Below are 21,829 nucleotides of genomic sequence, written 5' to 3'. Positions count from 1 at the left end.
GGGACGGCGTTCGGAAGCTGACTTACTGTAAACAGGACGAAGTACTTCTGGTTGTTCTCGCCGACACAGTTATTGACCCAGGGACAGTGGTGGTCCATTTTCCGAATGCACCGCTTGCAGACGCTGAAAGAGCCGCGAGGCAGACCTTGAGGGGGGTCCCCACGGAGGCGGGAGGCCCAAGGGGACTCAGAACCCACGCTCCATCCCACTCCTCCCAAGCGGCACTCGGGCGCCACCCAGTGTTTCGCTGTGTGTGTGCTGGAAGGGCCTGGAAGGCAGGGACATGACCCCCGAGGTCACAGTCATTTCAGACGGGGATGGGCGGAGGCCGCTAAGGCCTCTTCTCTTGTTTCACAGAGAAAAAGGCTGGAACTGACTTGACTGAGACAGACACTGCTCTCCTGAGGGAAGAGTGAGCTGAGACTTTGGTTTACTGAGAGGACAGAAAAAAGAAGCAGTTTCAAAAACCTGACGGGATGAGATGGGATAGAGCTACTCCTAATTTCCCCCAAAGGCCAAAAAACCTAAGGGTGGGCCTGAACTTGCTGGGGTGTGGCTGATGAAATAGAGACACAGAGAGAGAGAGAGAGAGAGAGAAAGTGAGCACTTGAAGAGTTCAGAGTGGGGTCAAGAATGGCCTGTCACAGGGCTGCAGGAAGTCCCCCTCTAAGGATCTTTCAGCTCTTAAGATAATATCCACTTAGCTAAAAATAACAGAAGAGTCATCTGAGCTTAAGTGTTGACCAGAAATCCCACGAACTTGCAAACAGTTATTGACTTGTTGCTGGGATAGTTTTTGGTCTGGAACTGTTTGAAGCTATGATATTTGATTAAAAAAAAACATGCCCTCCCCATTCCCTTTTGGACGACACACGTAAGAATCTGAAACAAGAGCACAAAGCTTAAATAGGGGCTCAAAAGCAGCTATTCCCAAAGCTCAAGTTCAGGAAGAGCCATCTGCCAAGAGATGGACTCATCGAGAACCATTTCTTTTTCAATTCATTAAAATAGGCTCCGTGACAATTTATCTTGGGGGCATTATGTGTTCAAAACAGTTTGAAATACTGTAGATACAAGCTTGTTATATATATATATTTTGAAAGGCCCTTAGTTCACACCAGCTTTTATTTCCACTAGTTTCCATAACCAACTTTATCTCAGGTTCTTACTGAAGGTGAGGGGGGGATGGGGGGGCGGAGGGGCTGCAGGAGATCTGTTCCCAGACAGTGGTCAAGAAGCACAGACCACTCTGAAAGGGGGAGGCGTGGCCTTTCCTAAACCCGGCATGAGCTCTGCTGGCAAAGCAGACCTCCCCCCGGCAGCCCCCCGCCCCACAGGATACATATGGGAAAGTGAGAAGAGATACTGGCTCAGACCAGTGGGGGCGTCATGCTGGTCCTGGTCCCCACCCTCGTTCTTCCCACAGCTTCAGAGGTTCGTGATAACACAGGCCTGTGGGAAATGAGCACATTTCAGAGATGCTGGCCCAGCGCCAGAGTCTCCTTGGGAGCAAGAAAGGCAGGGTGAGAGAAGGATGCATGGAAGGGCCATGGAGGGCAGTAAACAGAAAGCCAGGAGCCAGGAGCACCACCACTGGTCAACCTCGCTCTGCCTCTGTGTTACCAATGTGGACGAATGAATGAATGAGTAGGTTTTCCTTGTTCCCAGGGTATAGTCATGCAAGTCCCGACGAGCAGGCAGCAAAGCTCCCTGCGTCCTGGGCCTCATCCAACACATTCTCACCATGAAACCAGCCCTGTAGACCATCTCTTCCACGTCCTTCCTCAGCTCTGGGGTTTCTTAAACCCCTCCCCATCAAGGGAACTCCTGAGGGTGACCACCTCCCTGTTCTAGGCTCTTAAGCAGCTTCTCTTCCACTCACACTATTTTGTAAAAGGGATTTAAGGTGGGTGCTCCAAGACAGTGTTTGCTCAGCAGCAGAGAGGTGCCAAAGCGCCTGGCATCCTCTGAGAGCTGTCAGGGGTTAAGCGAATCTGTCCTTTGCTCTCCCCTCCCAGCCTCCGTGGAGAGGCCAAGTGTGAATCTGGGAAAATGGGTTTCACAAAGAGTGAGCCTCTCTGGGCAGTCAAATCAGAACATGGCTCGTCCTTCCAGAAGCAGGCAGGAACACAGCCACCTGAGAGCTGCAGGCGCTGTCTAGAGTGCCGGTCTCTGAGTTTCTTTCCTATTTGCAGAGACAGGACAGGCCAAGACGCTGCCTCCCCCTCTGCCTTACAGACTTGTTCAGAAGCGGGGCTCCCGGGTCGAGTGGTGGTACACGTGGGAGGTCCATCCACACAGGAGGCTTGGAGGCTCTCTTTGGAGGCCGACAGACCCACGGCTCATGAACGCCCGGCCTGAGCGGCTCTGGGACTGGAGTGGGAGAGCCGCAGGGGCAAGGCCGGGGGTAGGTCTGCAGGGGGCCAGGTGAAGGATGCTCCTGGCCCCGGGGGAGACTGCCCTCACCTGCCTGGCTACTTCATCTCGGACGCCAGCCATCAGGGGGAGGAGGAAAAGACGTGGGCCTTCCACAGCCCCTGCCACCCCATGGGGGACTTACACCCCAGAGCCAGCCTTCTGCCCAGTCCCCAGGGGCAGGAGGCTCCCTGGCGTCCCTTCCCCCCGACAGTGGCCACACGGGCTCCCAGAGGGTCCTCTCTCCATGCTCAGCTCCTGGTGAAACCCACCACCCCGCTCCTCTCCTGCGCCAGCTTTAGTGCCTCCCGTGCGAGACGCTGCGGGCACAGGCACATCCTAAGCACGCTATGGCAGTCGCTGAAAAGACCAAGGGTCCTCCCTGGAGGTTATTTTGGGTGCTCCTGACTTCAGGGTCCCCCCCAGTCCCTTCTGGTTTCAGATGAGGGAGGGGGCTTCTCCCCTCCTCCTCCGGGTTCCCTACCAGTGTCCATCCCCAAAGCGCTTCCCTGGAAAGCCTAGAAGCGCCCGACAAGCTCACTGGATCCCATGCATTCAGGTTTCCTGGGGCTCGTGCCTCCTTCTCCAGGGAGACACAAGGGCCCTTCCTTGGCCCTCAGGCTCCAAGGAGCGGGCTGAGGGCTTCTGCCCACCCTCCCTACAGCGGCACCCATCAAGCTGTATCTGTCCTGCCTGGGCGGTAAGCTCCTGGGTTAGGGCCGTCTCCTCTCCACCACTACAGCCCAGAGCCAAGCTTCGGGTTAGCTTAGCAAGGGTCAGCGGAGTGAAGGCTCTGACACTACAGATGGGGAAACAGGTCCCACCACCTCAGGCGGGGACCCCACAGCACAGAAGGAAAAAGCACCCAGCTGGCAGGTCCCGAGGGGACCATGCTCTGCATATGGGCTTTCACCTCACACCTCACTCACTGTAATTAAAATTACAAGCAAAAAAGGCATCTCCAGCATCGTGGTCCCAGCTCAGACACAACTTGGGGCAAGGCTGTGCCCAAATGGGCTTCCCTGGTGGCTCAGATGTAAACCACCCGCCTGCCGAGCAGGAGACCCGGGTTCGATCCCTGGGTCGGGAAGATCCCCTGGAGAAGGGCATGGCTACCCACTCCAGTATTCTTGCCTGGAGGATTCCCTGGACAGAGGAGCCTGGTGGGCTACCGTCCACGGGGTAGAAAAGAGTCGGACACAACTGGGTGAGTAAACAACAACAACAAGTGCTCAAACAGGGCACGAGGAAGACAGAACAAGCTGGCAGGGGCCTAAGCAGCCCACGGTGGTCTCAGCCTGTGTGTGTGTCCGTGTGCGTGTGTGTGCTGAGAGGTGGGGGGGAATATGAGGTTTCGCCACGATCAGACATCTCCATCTCCTTGTGCAGAAGAACCTAACACATAAGCCTAACGCCCTGACCATCCACGTCAGCATGACCTGCCCACCCCGAGGACTTCCACATGTTTCTGTGGTCCTCGATGTCAGGAAGAAAGCAGCCTGGCTGGAAGGAAGACCCACTCACAGACTACCAGGCTGGGAGGAACACCTACAAGTGAATGTCAGGGAATATGCATGGTACCCATCAGAGCTGAGGGCACAGAGAAGGTTTTAAATTCCACAAACTCTTCTGGGAGGAGAGGAAGCAGAGAGCTGGGCACAAACAGTGGCCCCTTCACCTGAGCAAGAGGACTGATGCCCACTCTCTCCCAGCAGGGCCACAGGCCCCTCGGCTCCACCAGCCACAAACCCAGCTCTATCTCGTGTGCTGGGGACCCTGCTCATCTGAGACCGTGGGTCCTTGGATGGCCTGGGCCACCACGAGCCATCACCAGGGAGTGGCTGTCAGCACACATTTCCCGAGACAGGAACAGGCCACACACAGGCATCGTCACTAGGGTTTCTCTGAGTTTGAGCTTATCTGAGTCAGCGGCTCTTGTTTGGCTCAGGCCGATTTGTTTACTAGCACTCAAGAACACCTCCCTCAGATCACCCTGCAGAGGGAGGGGTGAGGAAATGCCCGGCGCTGGGAGGAAGGGGAAGAGGACCACTGTGCTCGCCCGGGTGCTTTCTACACAGCTCGCCCTTCCCTGTTTGTGGTCCCGCCTGTGTAAGCCCAGCACATCCCCAGCGCTCACACATTCCTCCACCAACAGACAGATATTCATACTGAATCCTCTCGAGCTAGGAGGAACAACCCTTTTTATAAAGGAGAGAGCTGAGGCTCTGAGAGATGGTCCCCGGTGTGACCGGGACAGCACTGCCCTTCCAATGCTGACCGGAGCATCACTCCACCACACTGGGACGCCCCGAGGAATCACGGCAGCCGGGAGGGGAAGGCAGCTGACCTCCTAAGCCTCAGGCGGGCAGAAGAAGGTTAGATGGTTGCCTCCCTCTTTGAATTAGGTTCAAAGATCTCAGAAACAGATCTCAGATCTCAGAAACAAGCTGACCCAGCGACAGAAGACAGAAGACAATTCCCATGGCCTCTGCCCATGCTCCTTGGCCCTTACCCTTGAGATGTGGCAAGGAGCTGGGAAGGGCTCCAGCTCGCTCTCTCAGACAGACGGAAAGACAGACAGCCTGAATTCCTCATCCAGGGAGAGTTGGTGCTATGGCAAAGCTATCTCTGGGGGTGACCGTGGGAACAACGATGATGAGATGGGGTGGGCTGAGGTGCCCGGGACATAGCAGGTGTTGGGAGCCAACCACGGCACCTGGATGTGGAGACTGACCGCCTTCCTCCAAGAGGTGGGCAGCACAGCCCACACAGAAAAGCCACCTTTCACCACTCGGACCTCTCATAAAGCCCAGCTGCTTCCACAGCATCTGACTGACGCTACCTCCTGACACTGAGAGGCGGTTCATTCCTCTGCAGCCCCTCCCCAGCACCCGCACACACTCATGTGAAAAATGGACCAAGTGACATACTTGTATTTCTGTAATTTAGCATTAAAGTTCTCTTGTCATGATGAAGCGCAATATCTAGCTACAAGTTTTTGTGGTTTTTTTTGGCATAGAAGACTCAAAAGAACAAAGAAGTCTGAAAATCAAAAGGGAAAAACCACCTTTTTTGGCTGAATTCTACAACAGTCAGACCTCTGCAAGTTTTGTTTGTAAGAAAAGTCTTTTTTTTCATTCAAGAATAACCCCTTTGTTTCCCTGTGGCCATCCACATTAGCATGACCTGCCCACCCTGAGGACTCCCACGTGCTTCCACGGCCCTCAATGCCAGGAAGAAAGCAGGTGACATCTCCAATTTCTGTGAAACTGGAGCTGCCCCTCAGAGATGTCAGGTATTAGACATGCCCAGAATGACTTTCTAAAGCTTTCCCTTGAGCACCCTTCATACAGTATAAAGCTGTGAAGTAGGAAGGGCAGGAATCCGCTCAGTTTCAGACGTGGACACAGAGCGGAGACGACGACGGGTGAGGGCCTGGGTGGGGCCCTCCAGCGTGTGGCAGAGCCAGCTCTGCGATATAGGTGTGCTGGGCCCAAACCCAGCACCTTTCCCACCCCTGCCCGCCTGCACACAGGCGGGAGGGAGAGTCGCAGTGGTCACTCCGTGCTCAGAGCGGGGCACCTTCAGAAGCCCTGTGGGGGAGGGCGCCTGTTGGGGGGCGTGTGAGGACGACGGTGGGGGGCAGTGTGAGGGCGACGGTGGGGGGAGTGTGAGGGCGACGGTGGGGGGAGTGTGAAGTGTGAGGGCGACGGTGGGGGGAGTGTGAGGCGTGAGGGCGACAGTGGGGGGGAGTGTGAGGTGTGAGGGCGACGGTGGGGGGCAGTGTGAGGGCGACGGTGGGTGGAGTGTGAGGTGTGAGGGTGATGGTGGGGGGGCGTGTGAGGGCGACGGCGGGGGGAGTGTGAGGGCGACGGTGGGGGGAGTGTGAGGGCGACGGTGGGGGGGGAGTGTGAGGTGTGAGGGTGATGGTGTGGGGGAGTGTGGAGGGCGACAGTGGGGGAAGTGTGAGGTGTGAGGGTGATGGTGTGGGGGAGTGTGGAGGGCGACGGTGGGGGGAGTGTGAGGGCGACGGTGGGGGGCAGGGCTGAGGAGGGGGCCCGGGCGGGCACGGCGTACCTGCAGTGGTGGGCTCGGTCAGGCTTGATGCTGCAGCACTTGGGACATTTGTACACCACCTGCCCGGGCTTCAGCTGTAAACTCTCGATGAATTCTTTAGTGGCATTTCCTTTGGGGACTGCCCCCTGTAAGGAAGAGAGACGTCAGGGTCAGGCGAGGGGTTCCTAGGTTGTGACATACCGCGGAGGCGGCCGTCATTCGAAAGTAGCAGTTCCACGCACGGGGACAGGGCATCTTCATGCCAACAACATGTGGATTCCGTTCAGAGTTATGCCAACACCGAGGATAAGAATTTACCTTGGGATAAATTACCCTAGGAAAAGTGAATAATTGTCCACACTGGACAGTTACATTGTTCCTGATGACCTTCTATTGCCATTTTACTAAAACTGTTTTCACTGAATGCATCCTCTCCTATGTACCAGTAAATATTTCACTGAGGATGTGACTCATCAACTACTATTTTGGTCTACATTAGATTTCTCAGGGACTGCTTCAGTTCTTGCGAATGTTCACTGGGGATTATCACATCAAACAGTCCAGTTCACCCAGGTCAAAATGCACAGCTCTGAATGTTACTGGGTTCTGTTTAAAATGGAATCAAGTGTTATTTCCTTCTTTTTCAGGACTGTTGTCATGGATTGGTAATCTTTGTTTAGTTCTTATGAATCCACAAGAAACTGTGAGCCACTGCCCTCAAATATTCAATGTGCTCTTCACACCAAGATGCTGAAAACCAGACGTGACCCAGGAAAATGATCAGTTCTGTGGTGGTGGGGAGGCTGGGAATGGAATGAAGTGGGGATGAGGGTGGGACATATAGAGGCTAACCTGTCTTTGTAATTTTTTTTTTAATTTACAAAGCTGGGAGATAAACACATGAGTGGTCATCATATTATCCTTGATACCCTTTCGACTGTCTCAAGTATTTCATTTTAATTTTTTCTAAAAGTTCAAAAGTAAAAAAAAAAAATCTGGTCTTCAAAATACAGTCAGATGCCAGAAGAGCCCGTCACAGAAATTTTAAAAGCAAACAAACTTTGGTAGGCAAGGACTACCTGGTACATACAATGTCATTTAGGACACAGTTGGGTGGACTCCGCTCAGACAGTAAAAGAATCCACCTGCAATTCAGGAGACCCAGGTTCAATCCCTGGGTCGGGAACAGCCCCTGGAGAAAGGAATGGCAACCCACTCCATTATTCTGGCCTGGAGAATTCCATGGGCAGAGGAGCCTGGTGGGCTACAGTCCACGGGGTCGCAGAGTTGGACATGAATGAACAACCAGCAGTTGACATCAAATATGCCATAAAAGTACACAGTTATTGACACAGGAAACATCTATGATAGACTGTTACAGGGAAAAGTAGATTCTCAAACAATATGTAGATTACAGGCCCATTTTGGTAAAGATCACACATATACAAATATAGAAACACGTGTGTGCCAAGTATTAATGGTTATTTCATGTAGTAAAATCACAGTAATTTTTTATTAACTTTTAACTATATTTCTTAAATATTCTAATATGAACATGTGGCTTCTACAATAAGGAAAAAAACTCATTTGAAAAACCAGGAAAAATAGATACTCAGGAAGGAGCTATCCAAAGCAGGAGTATGAGCAACTTTCCTGAATTATGTAACCGAGATGCTATGAGGTGTCTCATCCTGAGACAGCTGAGGGTCCCCCTTAAAGCACCAGTGGAGCGTCAGGGTCTGGAAGTCTTCAGAGGCAAACCAGGGCCCAGACCACCCTGATGGACTTTGAGAGGGGCCTGGGAAGGGCGCTGACCCAGGAAGAAGGATTGCACGGAACTCGAGAGGACTGTATTTTAAATTCTCTTTAATGTAAAAAAGCAACTGAGTTTGGGCAATCATGTGACCTTTCATGGATCCTGAAGCCAAAGAACCACATCTGGAAGTCACTGTTGTCACGTGTATGAGGGAAAAGCACTAAGGAACATCGTCTCCCCAAGGAGATGAGGCAATGGGGCTGTTTTCCTAAATGAAAGTCGCTTTTTCAGCCCCCCACCCAGGTCCAGCATTTAAGGTCCCTGCCACCAGAATTTGCTGTAAACCTCAGGAGACCCCTCTCCCCCCATAAAGGCTACAAGAGCTTTACACCACCAAGGGCACCTGGAGCTGTCTTTTGGTCTTCTCGTTACCGTCTGCTATTCCAGACCCCAGCCAGAGAAACATCGATTCAAGAGCACAGCCTTTTTTCCAAAGGTTTCCCCTCCATGGAACTGCCTCTGCACACATCTCCTTGAAGGCATACTCCCATCCAGGCGAGACCCCCCCACCCAGGAAGCCTCCCTCGCAGAGCTAGAGATGAGCTGGACCACTCCCAGAGCTGAGGGATCCGCCTTGCTCCCTTTCTCTGTCCTTCTTTGAAAAACAAACAAACAGGCTCTCCTGGGCTCATGTCCGCAGATTTCAGAACGTACTAGTTCATGGTAAGGAAGTTTGTTCCGCGGAGTTGGAAGGCCCGCTGAGACATTTCTGCCACAGGTGTCACACGTGCACTAAAAGAAACACCCTGTTCGTCCACCCGCCACTTACATCTCACAGGGGTGGCTCAAAGCTTCCACGTCACTGCACCTCAGCAGAGCAAAACTTACTCGTCTTTTCCTCATTTCCAAAGCAATACTTGTTCATGACTTTTAAAAATGCAGAGAGAAGAGAAAATGCAAACGGGGAAAACCCACCCCTCAGATTCTATCATCCAAAGATTAGGACTGTTGACATTTTGGAGTGTGGTCTTCCAGTCTTTTCTCCTTGTACATAACAAGCTCTGCACGCTAGGTCGCTTTGGTCGTGTCCGACTCTTTGCCACCCCATGGATGGTAGCCCACCAGGCTCCTCTGTTTCATGGGATTTCACAGGCAAGAATACTGGAGTGGGTTGCTCTGGCCTCCTCCAGGGGATCTTCCTGACCCAGGGATCAAACCTGTGTCTCTTACGTCTCCTACATTGGCAGGCGGGTTCTTTACCACTAGTGCCACCTGGGAAGCTCACATGTAAGTAAAGTTGCTCATTTGTGTCCGACTCTTTGCGACCCCGTGGACTGTAGCCTACCAGGCTTCTCCCATGGGATTTTCCAGGCAAGAGTACTGGAGTGGGTTGCCATTTCCTTCTCCAGAGGATCTTCCCCACCCACAGATCGATCCCGGGTCTCCTGCATTGTAGGAAGCTCACATAGTAAGCTACAAACACTTTTTAAAAAAATCTATACACCCATAAAAAATGCTCATAAGCGTCTAAAACAGATTTCATCCTGCAGTGGAATCCATTTGAATCTGGGGGCAGGAGGCATGATACTCCATCATCCATTCCCTTCAGTGGCTAGCTCAAACTTCCAGTACCTTCCTCGATCCCTACTCACTTCCCTTTCCATGTCAGAGGAAACTGAGGCTGCTGAAGTAATCCCCTCCAGACTCCTCCTCTCCCCACCCCCATCCCTGGACCCCGAGGGGCTCATCCGTCTACCTCGGAGCTTTCCCCTTTGAGCTCTTGGAGCAGACTCCACGCTCTCCCCGTCACAGCTAAGCTTCTCCGGGGTTGTGTGCACTGCGCTCTGCTCATCTCAGACTGTTTCACGCTCTCTGGCCTCTAATGCCTCCGTAACAGGGACCCGCTCTCACCAAGTCAACGAGCAACCCCCTTGTGGCCAAGTCCAAACGTCAGTCCTCCGCCCTCTCTTACCAGACCCTCCCCGTCTCTCTCCTGTGGCTGCTCCATGCCCTCGGGGTCTCCACCCTCTGGACCTGGGTGTTCCTCCGGGCTCCGCCAGCTGCCCTCATCCCCATTCATCCTGCACTCCCCAGACAACCTTCCTGGCCACCAGCTCCAGCTCGGACCTCCTCTGCAGCTGAATGTGTTTCTACCTGGTTGTTCAAAAGCATTCAGACAAAATAATCCCACCCCTTCCCCTCCTCCCAATTCAACCTGCTAGAACTGACCCCACCACTTCCTCCCCAAACTCTCTTTCCCATTCTCCCCTTCCTGGCCCATGGGACACCCATCTGCCTGGTCACTGGGGGTAGAAGCCCACTAGTCCTCCTCAACTCTTCTAACCCTCCGCCCCAAACTCCCACCCACTCCACCAAGTTAACGTGGCCCCGTATTACGCCCTGACTCCAATATCCTCCCCTCCACGCCATGCTCACGGCCTTAGCTGAGCCCCATCACCATGTATCCCAGATACGAGAGTCCCCAGGTCTGCCTGCCTCCAGGCTCTCCCTTGCATCCGGCAGCCTCACCTCTACGCCTCCCCCTAACTGATTTCCAGAGTCAACTTTCTAAAACATGAATCTGATCATGTTCTTCCCTTTGCCTAAAAAAAGCTTTCCCTGGCTCCCCAGAGCCCTCACGTGGTACAGAGTCCAAGCTCCTGGGCATGGCCCAGGTAAGGTCACTGAGACCCAGCCCTGAACCACCCCTTCAATGCCATCTCCCTCCCACGCCCTGGACGACCCCAAAGCTCGGTGCTCTCCAAGCCTTCCTCCTGTGCCCTCAGGGGCCCAAGTCAGCACCCCCCCCTCGTCTCTCAGGCTCGCCCCTGCCTCCGGCTTGTGTGTTAGTCGCTCAGTCGTGTCCGACTCTTTGTGGCCCCGTGGACTACAGCCCACCAGGCTCCCCTGTCCACGGAATCCTCCAAGCAAGAACACTGGAGTGGGGTGCCATTTCCTTCTCCAGGGGATCTTTTAGATCCAGGGATCGAACCTGCATCTCGTGATTCAGCAGGCAGATTCCTTACCGCCTGAGCCACAAGGGGGGCCCTGCGCCTGCCCCAAACCTGGACCACACCCTCTGCCTTCAAACGGCCCCAGGCTACACCCGGGACAGAGCCCATCACTCCGCCTTTGTGCTACCACAGCCTCTATTTGTCTCATAACACCTATCATTTAACTATGCACTGATCTCTCCTACATGACTGTAAATTCCTGGAGGACAGAGACAATGTCTTTAATCTGCAGCCCAATGAATTGCCCAGGGCCTGGCAGGGAGCAAGCCCGCAATAAATCCAAGCCGAGTTAATAGTGATGATATAACAGACATTTATTGATTGCTTCTATGTCAGGCACACTTCCAAGGGCTTCACTGTACACAGTCAATTAATTCTGACAATAAACCTATGAGGGAGAGACTATGATATTCCTCATATTAAAGACCCGGTAACTAAGGCAGAAAAGTTAAGCAGTTTTCTGAGATCGCGTGACTACTAAGTGGCAGAAGCAGGATTCAGACCCACGTCCAGAATCTAATGGAAATCAGCTCTGAATATTCATCGGAAGGACTGATGCTGAAGCTGAAGCTCCAATACTCTGAGCACCTGATGTGAAGAACCGACTCACTGGAAAAGACCCTGACACTGGGAAAGATCCATGGAGTTGCAGAGAGTCAGATACGACTGAGCGACTGAACAACAATCATCAAAAGACAATTTATGTATTCATTAGATATTTCTATTAACTGGTCGAAGAGATTTTTGATTTGCCTTGATGCCATAACACCATTCCCCTGCTGAGAACTGTCTCACTAGACAAACATTAAGACTGAAACAAGACCCCAAATGATAAGGCCTACTTTAATCAGTATGCAGGATAATATGATGATATAAAAAGGACACACTTGGAAAGCGGAGGAGAAAGGTTACCAAGAGGCACCAACCATTCATCTCAGGCAACAAGTACGAAGACTTGCTTACACTGTCTCAGGACCCACGGGATCGCAGCCCCTGCAGGATCTCTGCCCCTACCAGGAACAGGTGACCAGCCCCGGCCTGCGCCGCAAGGCCACCTGTCTCCTCCACAGAAAGGCGGGGGCGGGGGGTAACCCCCACATGGATCACCCTCTTCCCTCTGGAGCTAGACAGATTTTCCAGCTGGCGTTTGTGGATTACTCAGCGGCAGGTATGAGACCGCCAGGCACGAAGGAGAATGTAGCGCCCTCCTCAAGCGAACCCTGAGGCAAGTCCCTGACCCCACCCAGGGAAAGTGCCAGTGCCTGGGGGCCAAGTGCGCAAGGCCCCTCTCTGGCTGCGTCCGGCACTCAGCTCCCACACATGGCACACGGCACTCTGGGGCGGCCCCGCGCCTCTCGTCCCATGTTTCCACGGGCCTGACATCATTCTGCTGCAGCACGAGCCTGAAACAGACCCTCATTAAGCTCACTGAGAGAGACTCCAGCAGGCACGAGCAGCCGCACACCGCAGTGAGGCCTGTTATTCCAGTTTCCGTGGCTGAAACTCCAGCGGCAGGCCTGCGGTGGTCTCAGAGTCAGGTGAGGTCCATTCATAAGCAGGTGTTCACAGGGCGGGGTCCAAAGGCAGGGAGGGGCACCGGCAGGCAGACAGAGGACTTTTCTTTCCCTTCACGATGTGGTTAAACAGAACTGATTTCTAGTCCCCTTGTTCTCTAATCTCAGATTTGAGGTAATTTATGAGGAGGATAATAAACAATTAGGTCCAAAGAAAGAAAGGGGGGAAAAAAAAAGGTAACTGATCCTAAGGTTGCCACAACTGCTGTGATCATGTAGTATACCTGGCTTTGGGCTTCCAGAAGACAGGACAGAAAGAAATCAACTCTCAGCTGTAAGCATCTGCTGGGAGACAGACACGGTCCCAGACCTGAAGTTACGGTCTTGGCTGCCCTGGGTCTCCGTTGCTGTGTGTGTACGGGCTTCTCTAACTGCGGCGAGCAGGGGCTCCTCCTCTTTGTGGTGCGGGGGCTTCTCACTGCAGTGTGTGCATGTGTGTGTGCTAAGTCACTTCAGTCGTGTCTGACTGTGCGACCCCATGGACTGCAGCCCGCCAGGCTCCTCTGTCCAGGGGATTCTCCAGGCAAGAAAACTGGAGTGGGTTGCCATGCCCTTCTCTTGGGAACCTTCCCGACCCAGGGGTCGAACCCGCATCTCCTATGCCTCCTGCACCGGCAGGTGGGTTCTTTATCACGAGCGCCACCCTGGAAGCCCGCTCCTTGCAGCGCTTCTCTTCCCAAGGAGCACAGGCTCTATGGCGTGCGGGCTCAGCGGCTGTGGTGCGCGGGGATCCGTTGCCTCGAGGCACGTGGGGGTCTCCTCCAAGCAGGGATCAAACCCATGTCCCCGGGATTGGCAGGCAGATTCTTAACCACTGGACCCCCAGGACCCCCAGAACTAAATTTTAAACGGAATCCTTCAGGATTCCTGAGGATTCCAGCATTCCCAGGATGAGCACTTCTAACAAGAAAAGGACGGGTGGTGAAAGTGGGATGGGACAGGGAGAGAGAAGGGGCCGAGATGAGAGCTGGTGTCTGGGCTGTCTTCAAGGGGCGGCCTCCTCCGGGCCAGTGGCGCCACTCCAGACCTCTCTACGTCTGAAGTGTTTTAGGAACACAGAGAGCTCCTCTGAGGACATGGCTCAGCCTCAGGGAGGGCACGGAGTGGGCACCTGAGATCAAACACCAGTCCGACGTGTGCGCCAGCCCCGCCTGCTCCAGCCAGCACAGTGGCCAAGGGAGGCTCGGGCCCTCTGTCCACCTGCCTCCCTCCTCACAGGCCCAGCCTTCTCACCCCACTGCTCAAAGGGGAGCTCCGCCTCCAGGTCATGTCTTTCTTCCCTTTTCTGTTCAAGCTCTCTGCGGACCTGTTTACAACTACATTGGAGTAAGTGACTGCTACATGGTCCAGAAAGCTGTAGTGGTTGCGACCCGTTCTGATGCTACATTTGGAAGAAGAACTTCAGAGCTCAAAGTGGCACCAGTAACTGGCTGTAGGAGGGTTTTTTCTTTGTTTTCTTTTACTAGTAATACTAACAAACCAAAATGATACCTAATACATACATTGTTATACACTGTTTATGCCTTAGGATGCAAGTTTTTCTGACCAATATACAATGTATACATTATGATACATTGTTTATAACCTCTGGGCATAAACTTTTCTGAAAAATTACACACAGCATGAATTGACTTACAAAACAATATAGCTCTATAGGAAACTCCATAGAATCCTGAAATGATATCTTTCTAAACCCAGACTCTGCCTGCAGTGTTAATAAGAAGCCCCTACTGTCTACTTTCAAGGTGAGAGCTGGGCTTCCAGCTCCATCCCTTGGAACCTGGCGTGGGGGTGTTCCCAGGGGCTCTGCAGCCCACCTGTCTCTCTTCTGCATGCAGGGTTTTACATGAGATGTCACCTGCTGGGAGTGGGGACAGGCAGGCAGCAGCATGAGGAGCCTGAGACGGGGCACGTCAGCAGGACATGCTTTGAGTTGCTCCCCTTACGGCTATAGGTATTTATTTGACAGAGGCTTTATTACTTGCTTGTCCAGTTTTCTTTGGGGCCAAGGGCAAGACGTACTTCTGAGAAGCTGGGTGGTGTCTGGGATATGGCAACTCCAGCTCTCAAGGGTTTGGGGTTGGAAGCCAAGCAACATGCCAGTGAGGCTCATTCTCTCCTGCATCTGACTGACGGGGCCAGACTGAAGAAGACCTTGGGGGGGGTGGGGGTGGGCACCATGCAGGGGTTAAAGAACACACGCCTGTGAGTGCAGCAGGAATGCCAGGGCGGAAGCCTCCTCTCCCTCCCGCCTGACAGCCAACGCCTTCTATTCATAGAAGCCAGTAACCTCCCTGTATACTCTAGGGTCTGACCCCTAATCCCCACCAGCCCCAGACCTGGCTACCTACTGCCCACCTGGCACCCCTGCTTACACGTAACACCTGCAGTTTGGCCAGAAGAGAAGCCTTACTTTCTCCTCCAAAATCTGTTCCCCGGGCTCTCCCATCCAACAAGGGGCACCAGCAGATCTCCCAGGTGCTCTGGCCAAGACTCTGGAAGGCACCCTCCCTGATCCCTCATGCCTTCTGCCACTCTGGTGGTTCTCAGATCTGGCTGAATAGGAGGGACGACTGGGAGCGTTAAATCACCCCAATCAGAGTAGAATCTCTGGGGGCGGGCCCACGGCATCAGTACTTTTCAAAAGCTGCCCAAGGGGATTCTAATGTGCAGGCAAACCTGAGCATTAATGGCTTCAAACATATTCCGAGTCCAATAGCTTCTCTTCCCCCCACCTCACTGCTCCCACCTTGGTCTGAGCCGCCACCACATCCTGCGTGGCCCACTGCCATAGCTCTCAGCTTCCTGCTTCTCCCGGCTCCACCTCAGTTCCCCCCATCGCAAGCCAGGCAGTACCCTTTTCAAAACCAGGTCACATCATGCCTCTCGGATGGCTTCTCACTGAATTGACGAGAGAGACCAAGGTTCTCACGAGGCCCACAGGCCCTCCCCGGCCTGGCTTCCGCAGCCCTCCCCGCCTCTGCCAGCCCCTCTCACCCCACTCACCATGCTCTGGTCACCCTGGTGTGAGTCCTGTTTCTAAACGTGCCGACCACGCTCTTGCCTCTGGGCCTCTGAGCACTGCTTCATGTCACTCAGGCCTCAGGGGCCCTTCTCAGATCACCTTCCTCCTAACGGTCCTGCTTCCCTCCAGAAAAGTCATCCACCAGAGCCCCTGGATCTTTAAAAGCCCCTTTCGCTTCCTGGAATTGCCCTGTTCCTTCGCTTGTCCTTCACTGCCCGACACCCTAGGCCGGGAGGTGGGGGGGAGGGCAGCGACCGCGGTCTGCCTTGCTCACAGCTGAGCTGGCTGCTCAGAAGGACCTTGCATATGGTAGGCACCCAACATGCACCGGCATTCACTTGACCCCGCCCCAGAGCATCCCCCTCACTGCTGCCAGGGTGATCCTTGTACAGTGACAACCTGAGCTCATCACTCCAGTGTTTCAAATCCTCAGGGGCTCTTGAGGGCCCCCATTATGCCACGCCTACCCCACTTCCTTGGTACTCTGGCCACGTGACCAACCCAAACCCATCCTCCTGGGTTCTCTCCACTCCAGACCAGCACACCCCAGCACTCGTGTGTCTCTGTGCGCGCTCTGCACTCCCCGTGCCGGAAACGCCCCCACACCCTCCACCTTCCCTGCCCTGTCCACGATTCTGCTCAGAGCTGGCCTGATCAGCTGGAGCTGGCTGCCTCCTCCAGGCAGCCCCCCGCCCCCTTCCCAGGCTGGTGGATTTTCACTCCTCCACACCCACTCGTGCTTCCTTCTGTCGCAGCCTTCATCACACAGGTGGACCTCACCTGTCAGGGCACCATGAGGGAAGGAAGCGGGCCTGGGGCCCAGCAGACACCGGAACTATAAGCTGAGACGAATAATGTCTTTTAGTCTTGTGTCCCCAATAGCAAGGGCATCAGGAAAATCTGTGAATGAGCCCGTAAGCTGTTTCCAGTATGGTCAAGTTGATGCTGCTGGGAAAACCATTCATACCCTTGTGTTTGGGGCACTTATAACCTTATACTTCATTCCCTTCAGGTGACAATTGTTCCAGCAAGCCCATGAGCAGCGCTAACACTGGGTCCGCAGGCCCCTGCCTGCCAGTGTGTGCCATCTCCCCAGGCGCATGTGCGGGCAGAGGTGCCATCTGGGCCAGGCACTGACTTGTGATCGAGGGGCAAGCAGCTCTCCCCAGGGACGGATTAACGATCCACCCTCCAACCCCAACCCCCACCCCCCACCCCGAACCAGCAGGAAGTGGAGCCCTTCAAGAAGTGAACTAGTCAAGGACCCAGCCCTTTCACTGTGCCTTCCCCGGGACTCACAGAAAGAAACGAGATCTGTGTGGCTGGGGCCACTGCCATCCCTTTCTTAATTTAAACACACTCGTCCCACTACTGAGACAATTAAGCCACAAGAGGTCTTTATCAAATAACGCACTCTCTTGCTTTTCCCACACACAGTAATGAGCGGGAACGGAGGATTTAATACCAGGGTAGGAGACACGCAATAGCCACTTGCACAGCTTGGTATATTTAGCCAAGTCCTTGGGCAGAAAACCGCAGCTTTGCCCACAGATATGCACTGAGAGTTGCCTGCCACGGCCTGAAACAGGCCTGTCCAGCTTTTCAGGAAAAGACAAGCCTTGCCCAAGTGAGGTAAAGGCCACTGCCATGCAGGTTTCTGGGCCTGGGTAGGGCTTTAATTTCATTTCCACCGAGCGCCAGTCCTGTCTTCACGAGGAGGCCCCAATCCCACCCAAGCGGCAGCGTGCTTTCTGCTCGGATGATCCGGCCCCAGCCTCATGGGGCCCTCCCCATGTCTTTCTAACCAGAGGCAAGGCTTGCCCTGGCCAGACCCCGCCCACGGCAGGCTCCATTCATGCAGACACCCATGTAGAGAAAGTATCATTCAACCCAGAGAGGCCGTGGCACAGACGGGGTCCCCTTGGCGCCCGAGTCCACTTCCCCACCCCTGTGGAAGAGAGAACAGGCCCTCCTATTCTTCGCGTTCCTAAGCTCAGCGGGGCACATGCAGGCTGCGGCCATGCGCGCGGGCCAGAGGAGGAGAGTGCGGGCTGGTGAAAACGAGCCCAGACATACTCACGGGGTCCGTCAGCATGGCCCGGCAGTGGGAAGCCAGGGCCAGGAAGGCCAGCAGGTTGAACACGAGTCCGTTGATGACGCTGTACACGTAGTCCCGGGACGGGATCAGCATGACGAAGAGGACCACGAACTCCGCGTAGAGGACCAGAAACCAGGTGACGATGGCACAGGCGATGCCGCAGCCGTCGCGGATGAACCACATCGTTCCCGCGGGACGCGAGTGGGGAGGTGGGATGCACTTCTCCGGCTGGAGGTACTCCGGCTTCCGCTCAATGTCTCGGAAGTGGTGGGCGGGGATAAGCATCATAAGCTATTCTGTCCATACTGGCATCTGGAAGAGAGAAGGAAGGATCCGGAAATGGCGGCGTGGTCTGGTCGGTTGGGAGACTTCACGAAGCTACCTTTCCCAAGGGAGCCATGAGGATCTGGGTGTGAACTTCTTATCGGAAAGCTGCCTACACTTTCTGTTCATTTCCAACGTTGAGTTCTCGTCCCTACTCCTGCGAGCTAAGTTAGCCTCTGTGAGACAGAGCCGCCTTGCCCAAAACCTTCACGTGACAGATAAAGAAAGGCGGGGGAGCTTGAAAAGGGCAAATGCCGAGCTTCCCTGGTGGTCCAGTGGTAAAGAATCCACCTGCCGGTGCGGGAGACCCGGGTTTGATCCCTTGTCTGGGAAGATCCCACATGCTGCGGAGCAACTGAGCCCGTGGACCGCAGCTGCTGAGCCTACGCTCTAGGGCCCAGGAGCCGCAACTACGGAAACCCATGTACCTTAGAGCCTGTGCTCTGCAACAAGACAGGCCACTGCAATGGGACACCCGGGCATCGCAACCAGAGAGTAGCCCCAGCTCGGCACAGCTACAGAGAGCCCTCGCAGCAACAGAGAACCAGCACAGCCAAAAATACATTAAAAAAAAAAAAAAAAGGCAAAGACCTCTCCCAAGGTCAGCCAGAACAGCAGGCGCACACACAGCACACCAGATGGGAGGTAGGACTAATAGATGTATTCAAATTTTGACCTACAAGACAAGGGGTGGGGGTGGGTAGGAGTACCAGGCCGCCGGGGAAACGCTTCATCAGTAACACTGCTGCCTCTACCCTGTGGACCGACCCGAGAGTCATGCTGAGGCTCTTTGGGTTTGGGTAGGAGGACAGAAGGCCTAGGGTTAAGCTGCTCTAACTTACTGTAGTGCATTAGCCGAAAATAAAGCCATGGCACTCAGCAGCACGGGGAATGTTCTAGAAACAAGCCAAGCTTTTTTTTTTTTTAGCCCTCTGGCCAAAATGGTTAATTTTCCAGGGATGAGAGACTCTCTCTGAGTTAGGCTCTACCTGTGGTGACGGAGCAAAGTGGAGGAATGTTGGGCAGCGAGCCCAGAGGTGTTTCCCCACCACCAGCCCCAGGCCCCTCCTCGGGACAGGGTGGGTGTGAAGGTCCAGGGAGCTGGAGGTGCCTGTTACATGCGCTATGGACTGTAAGACCCTGCACACCTCACAGACGGTGTGCACATCCTCTCTCCAGGAAAGACGTCCATTCCTTCAGAAGTACGTGCTGAGCAAGGTGACCGCTCTCTCAAGGCTCCAGCCAAGTCTCTGGAGACGGCCATGAAATCACCAAGACTTGGTAACTGAAGTCTATCTGTCCGCGGCGTGTGCTGCAAGACAGCAAGTCCAGACTCCCCCCTCCGGTTCTTTATCTTATACTCTGTGGCATGTCACTTCACCCACCAGGTTTCTCAGAAGCCGTGGTGGCCTCCAGTTCTCTGCCAGACATAGGAGCTGAGGGAAAACCACCGCAGAGCACAGTCTACGAGGCAGGCAAACGACACCTCCGTCTGCAGAGAACTTGAGTCCCTTCACAGCAGAGGAAATCCCTCCACGGCGGCGCTGGCTCTGTCTGTTTTCCTGACGGACAAGAGTGAGCTCGCGATGGCTCTACTGGTCCACCCCGCCCTTTGCCCAATTTTCCTCCTTCCTCGACTGCCCTCATCCCCAGCGAAGAAAGAGGATCTGAAAAGAATACAGTACCGTCATGAAAAGTAAGGACGTGTCCAGAAAGCTGAGAGGGGAGAACAGTAACTATGACTCAAGTGACAGACATTCCAGAGTCAAAAGTTGCATAGACTAATAGTGAAAGAGGGCAGCCAGGCCTCCCCTCCCAGGCTGGCAGAGAATTAATGGCTGAAAGGCAGTTAAATGTGGATTGTGTGCTTGTCCAACAGAACAGTGAAAAAAAAAATTAAAAAAAAAAAAAAGGGAACACTGACTCAACAAATATTCAGAGTGACTATCACATTCAACCAGAACTTTCCAATAACGCAACCTTGTGCTCTTCACAAGATAGGGGCAATCGGTGTTGCCAGGGACAACTTAGAGGCATCAGAAGATGCAGGGGTACCATCTGCAGCACCAAAGCGAAGGACAGCAGAAGACTGAGAACCGGGGCTGCAGGGACCTGACCCACGGCAGGGAGATTCTAAAATTCTAAACTCTGTATGACCCAAACCCGACAAACGAAAAGCTGAAATTTCATTATGATTCAAAAGCTGATCAAGGCTCACCATTTTGACAACATCCAAATGCAAGTGTTCTCCTGGTTTTTCCTGTTGCCATACTGATTTGTATGCATATCACCCAGGCCCCCACGATTGCTGTCTAAGCTCTAAACCAGTAGGGCTTTATTGGACCACCACCACACTATTTGATTACACATATTATAGGGTCTATGTCTGTTCTGCATTATAATGGCAAGGCTGAGTAGCTGTGATGGAAAGACTCATTAGCTTCAAGTATTTACTCTGGCTCTTTACAGAAGTTTGCTGGTTCTGCGATAGTTGTTACTCACCAAAAAAATTACACTTCACTTTGTTACGCTATAAGAAATGCAAATGCTACATTTTTTACAAATTGAACGTCTGTGGCAACCCTGTGTTGAGCAAGTCTATTGGTGTCATTTTTCCAACAGCATCCGTTCACTATGTCTCTACACTTTCGTAATCTTCATGACATTTCAAGCCTTTTCGTTATTATTTTATTGCTATGGTGATCTGAGATCAGAAATCTTTGATATGACTATTTTATTGTTTCAGGGCAGCAATGAACACCCCCCCATATAAGACAGCAAACTTAAATGGTGAGCGCGCTGGTGTTCTGACTGCTCCACGACACCACTGTTTGCCTCTAACACTCCCTGTGATACAGTCATTCCTATTCCCCGAGATACAATAATATTGAAATCAGGCCAATCAATTAGCCTCCAATGGCCTCTACGTGTTCAAATGAAAGGAAGAGTCACATGTCTTCTCACTTTAAATCAAAAGCTAGAACGATTAAGCTTAGTGAAGAAGGCATTTCGAAAGCTGAGACAGACCGGAAAGCTAGGCTTCTTGCATGAAATTTAGTCAAGTTGTGAATGCAAAGGAAAAGTTCTTGAAGAAAATGAAAAGTGCTACTCTAGTGAACACACAAATGATAAAAACGCGAAACTGCCTGACTGCCAAGGTGGAGGAAGTTTTAGTGCTCTGGATGGAAGATCAAACCCGCCATAACATTCCTGCAAGCAAAAGCCTAATTCAGAGCAAGGCCTTATCTCTCTTCATTTCTGTGAAGGCTTTGAGAGGTGAGGCCACTGCAGAAGAAAAGTCTGAGCTTGGTAGAGTTTGGTTCGTGAAGTGTAAGTTAAGAAGCCATCTCCATAACATAAAAGTGCAAGGGGAAGCAGCAAGTGCTGACGTGGAAGCTACGTTGGCACGTTATCCAGAAGATCCAGCTGAGGTAATTCATGAAGGTGGCTACACTAAAGAACAAATTTCCAGTGTAGACAAGACAGTCTTCTATTGGGAGAAGATGCCATCTAGGACTTCCCATAGCTCGAGAGGAGAAGTCAATACCTGACTTCAAAGCTTCCAAG

The 21,829-nt window shown here is 53.2% G+C and overlaps 1 protein-coding gene across 5 annotated transcripts in view; it reads right to left on the bottom strand.

Annotated features, from left to right (window-relative positions):
• ZDHHC3 (zinc finger DHHC-type palmitoyltransferase 3) overlaps positions 1–21,829 on the bottom strand; it is a 60,419-nt gene that overhangs the window by 21,471 nt on the left and 17,119 nt on the right. For all 5 annotated transcript variants that reach the window (XM_061128839.1, XM_061128837.1, XM_061128840.1 and 2 more), the window contains exons 2-4: positions 17,921–18,250; positions 6,493–6,617; positions 27–123 (exon numbers count right to left, since the gene is read on the bottom strand). In XM_061128839.1, the coding sequence (XP_060984822.1) occupies positions 27–123; positions 6,493–6,617; positions 17,921–18,226 (528 nt within the window). In that variant the 5' untranslated portion in view covers positions 18,227–18,250. The remainder of the gene's footprint in view (positions 1–26; positions 124–6,492; positions 6,618–17,920; positions 18,251–21,829) is intronic.

Source organism: Dama dama, chromosome 24 (assembly GCF_033118175.1).
Source record: "Dama dama isolate Ldn47 chromosome 24, ASM3311817v1, whole genome shotgun sequence".
Classification (NCBI taxonomy): Eukaryota; Metazoa; Chordata; class Mammalia; order Artiodactyla; family Cervidae; genus Dama; species Dama dama.
Note: the sequence above shows the minus strand (reverse complement) of the source record. Positions and strands in the feature narration are given on the sequence as shown.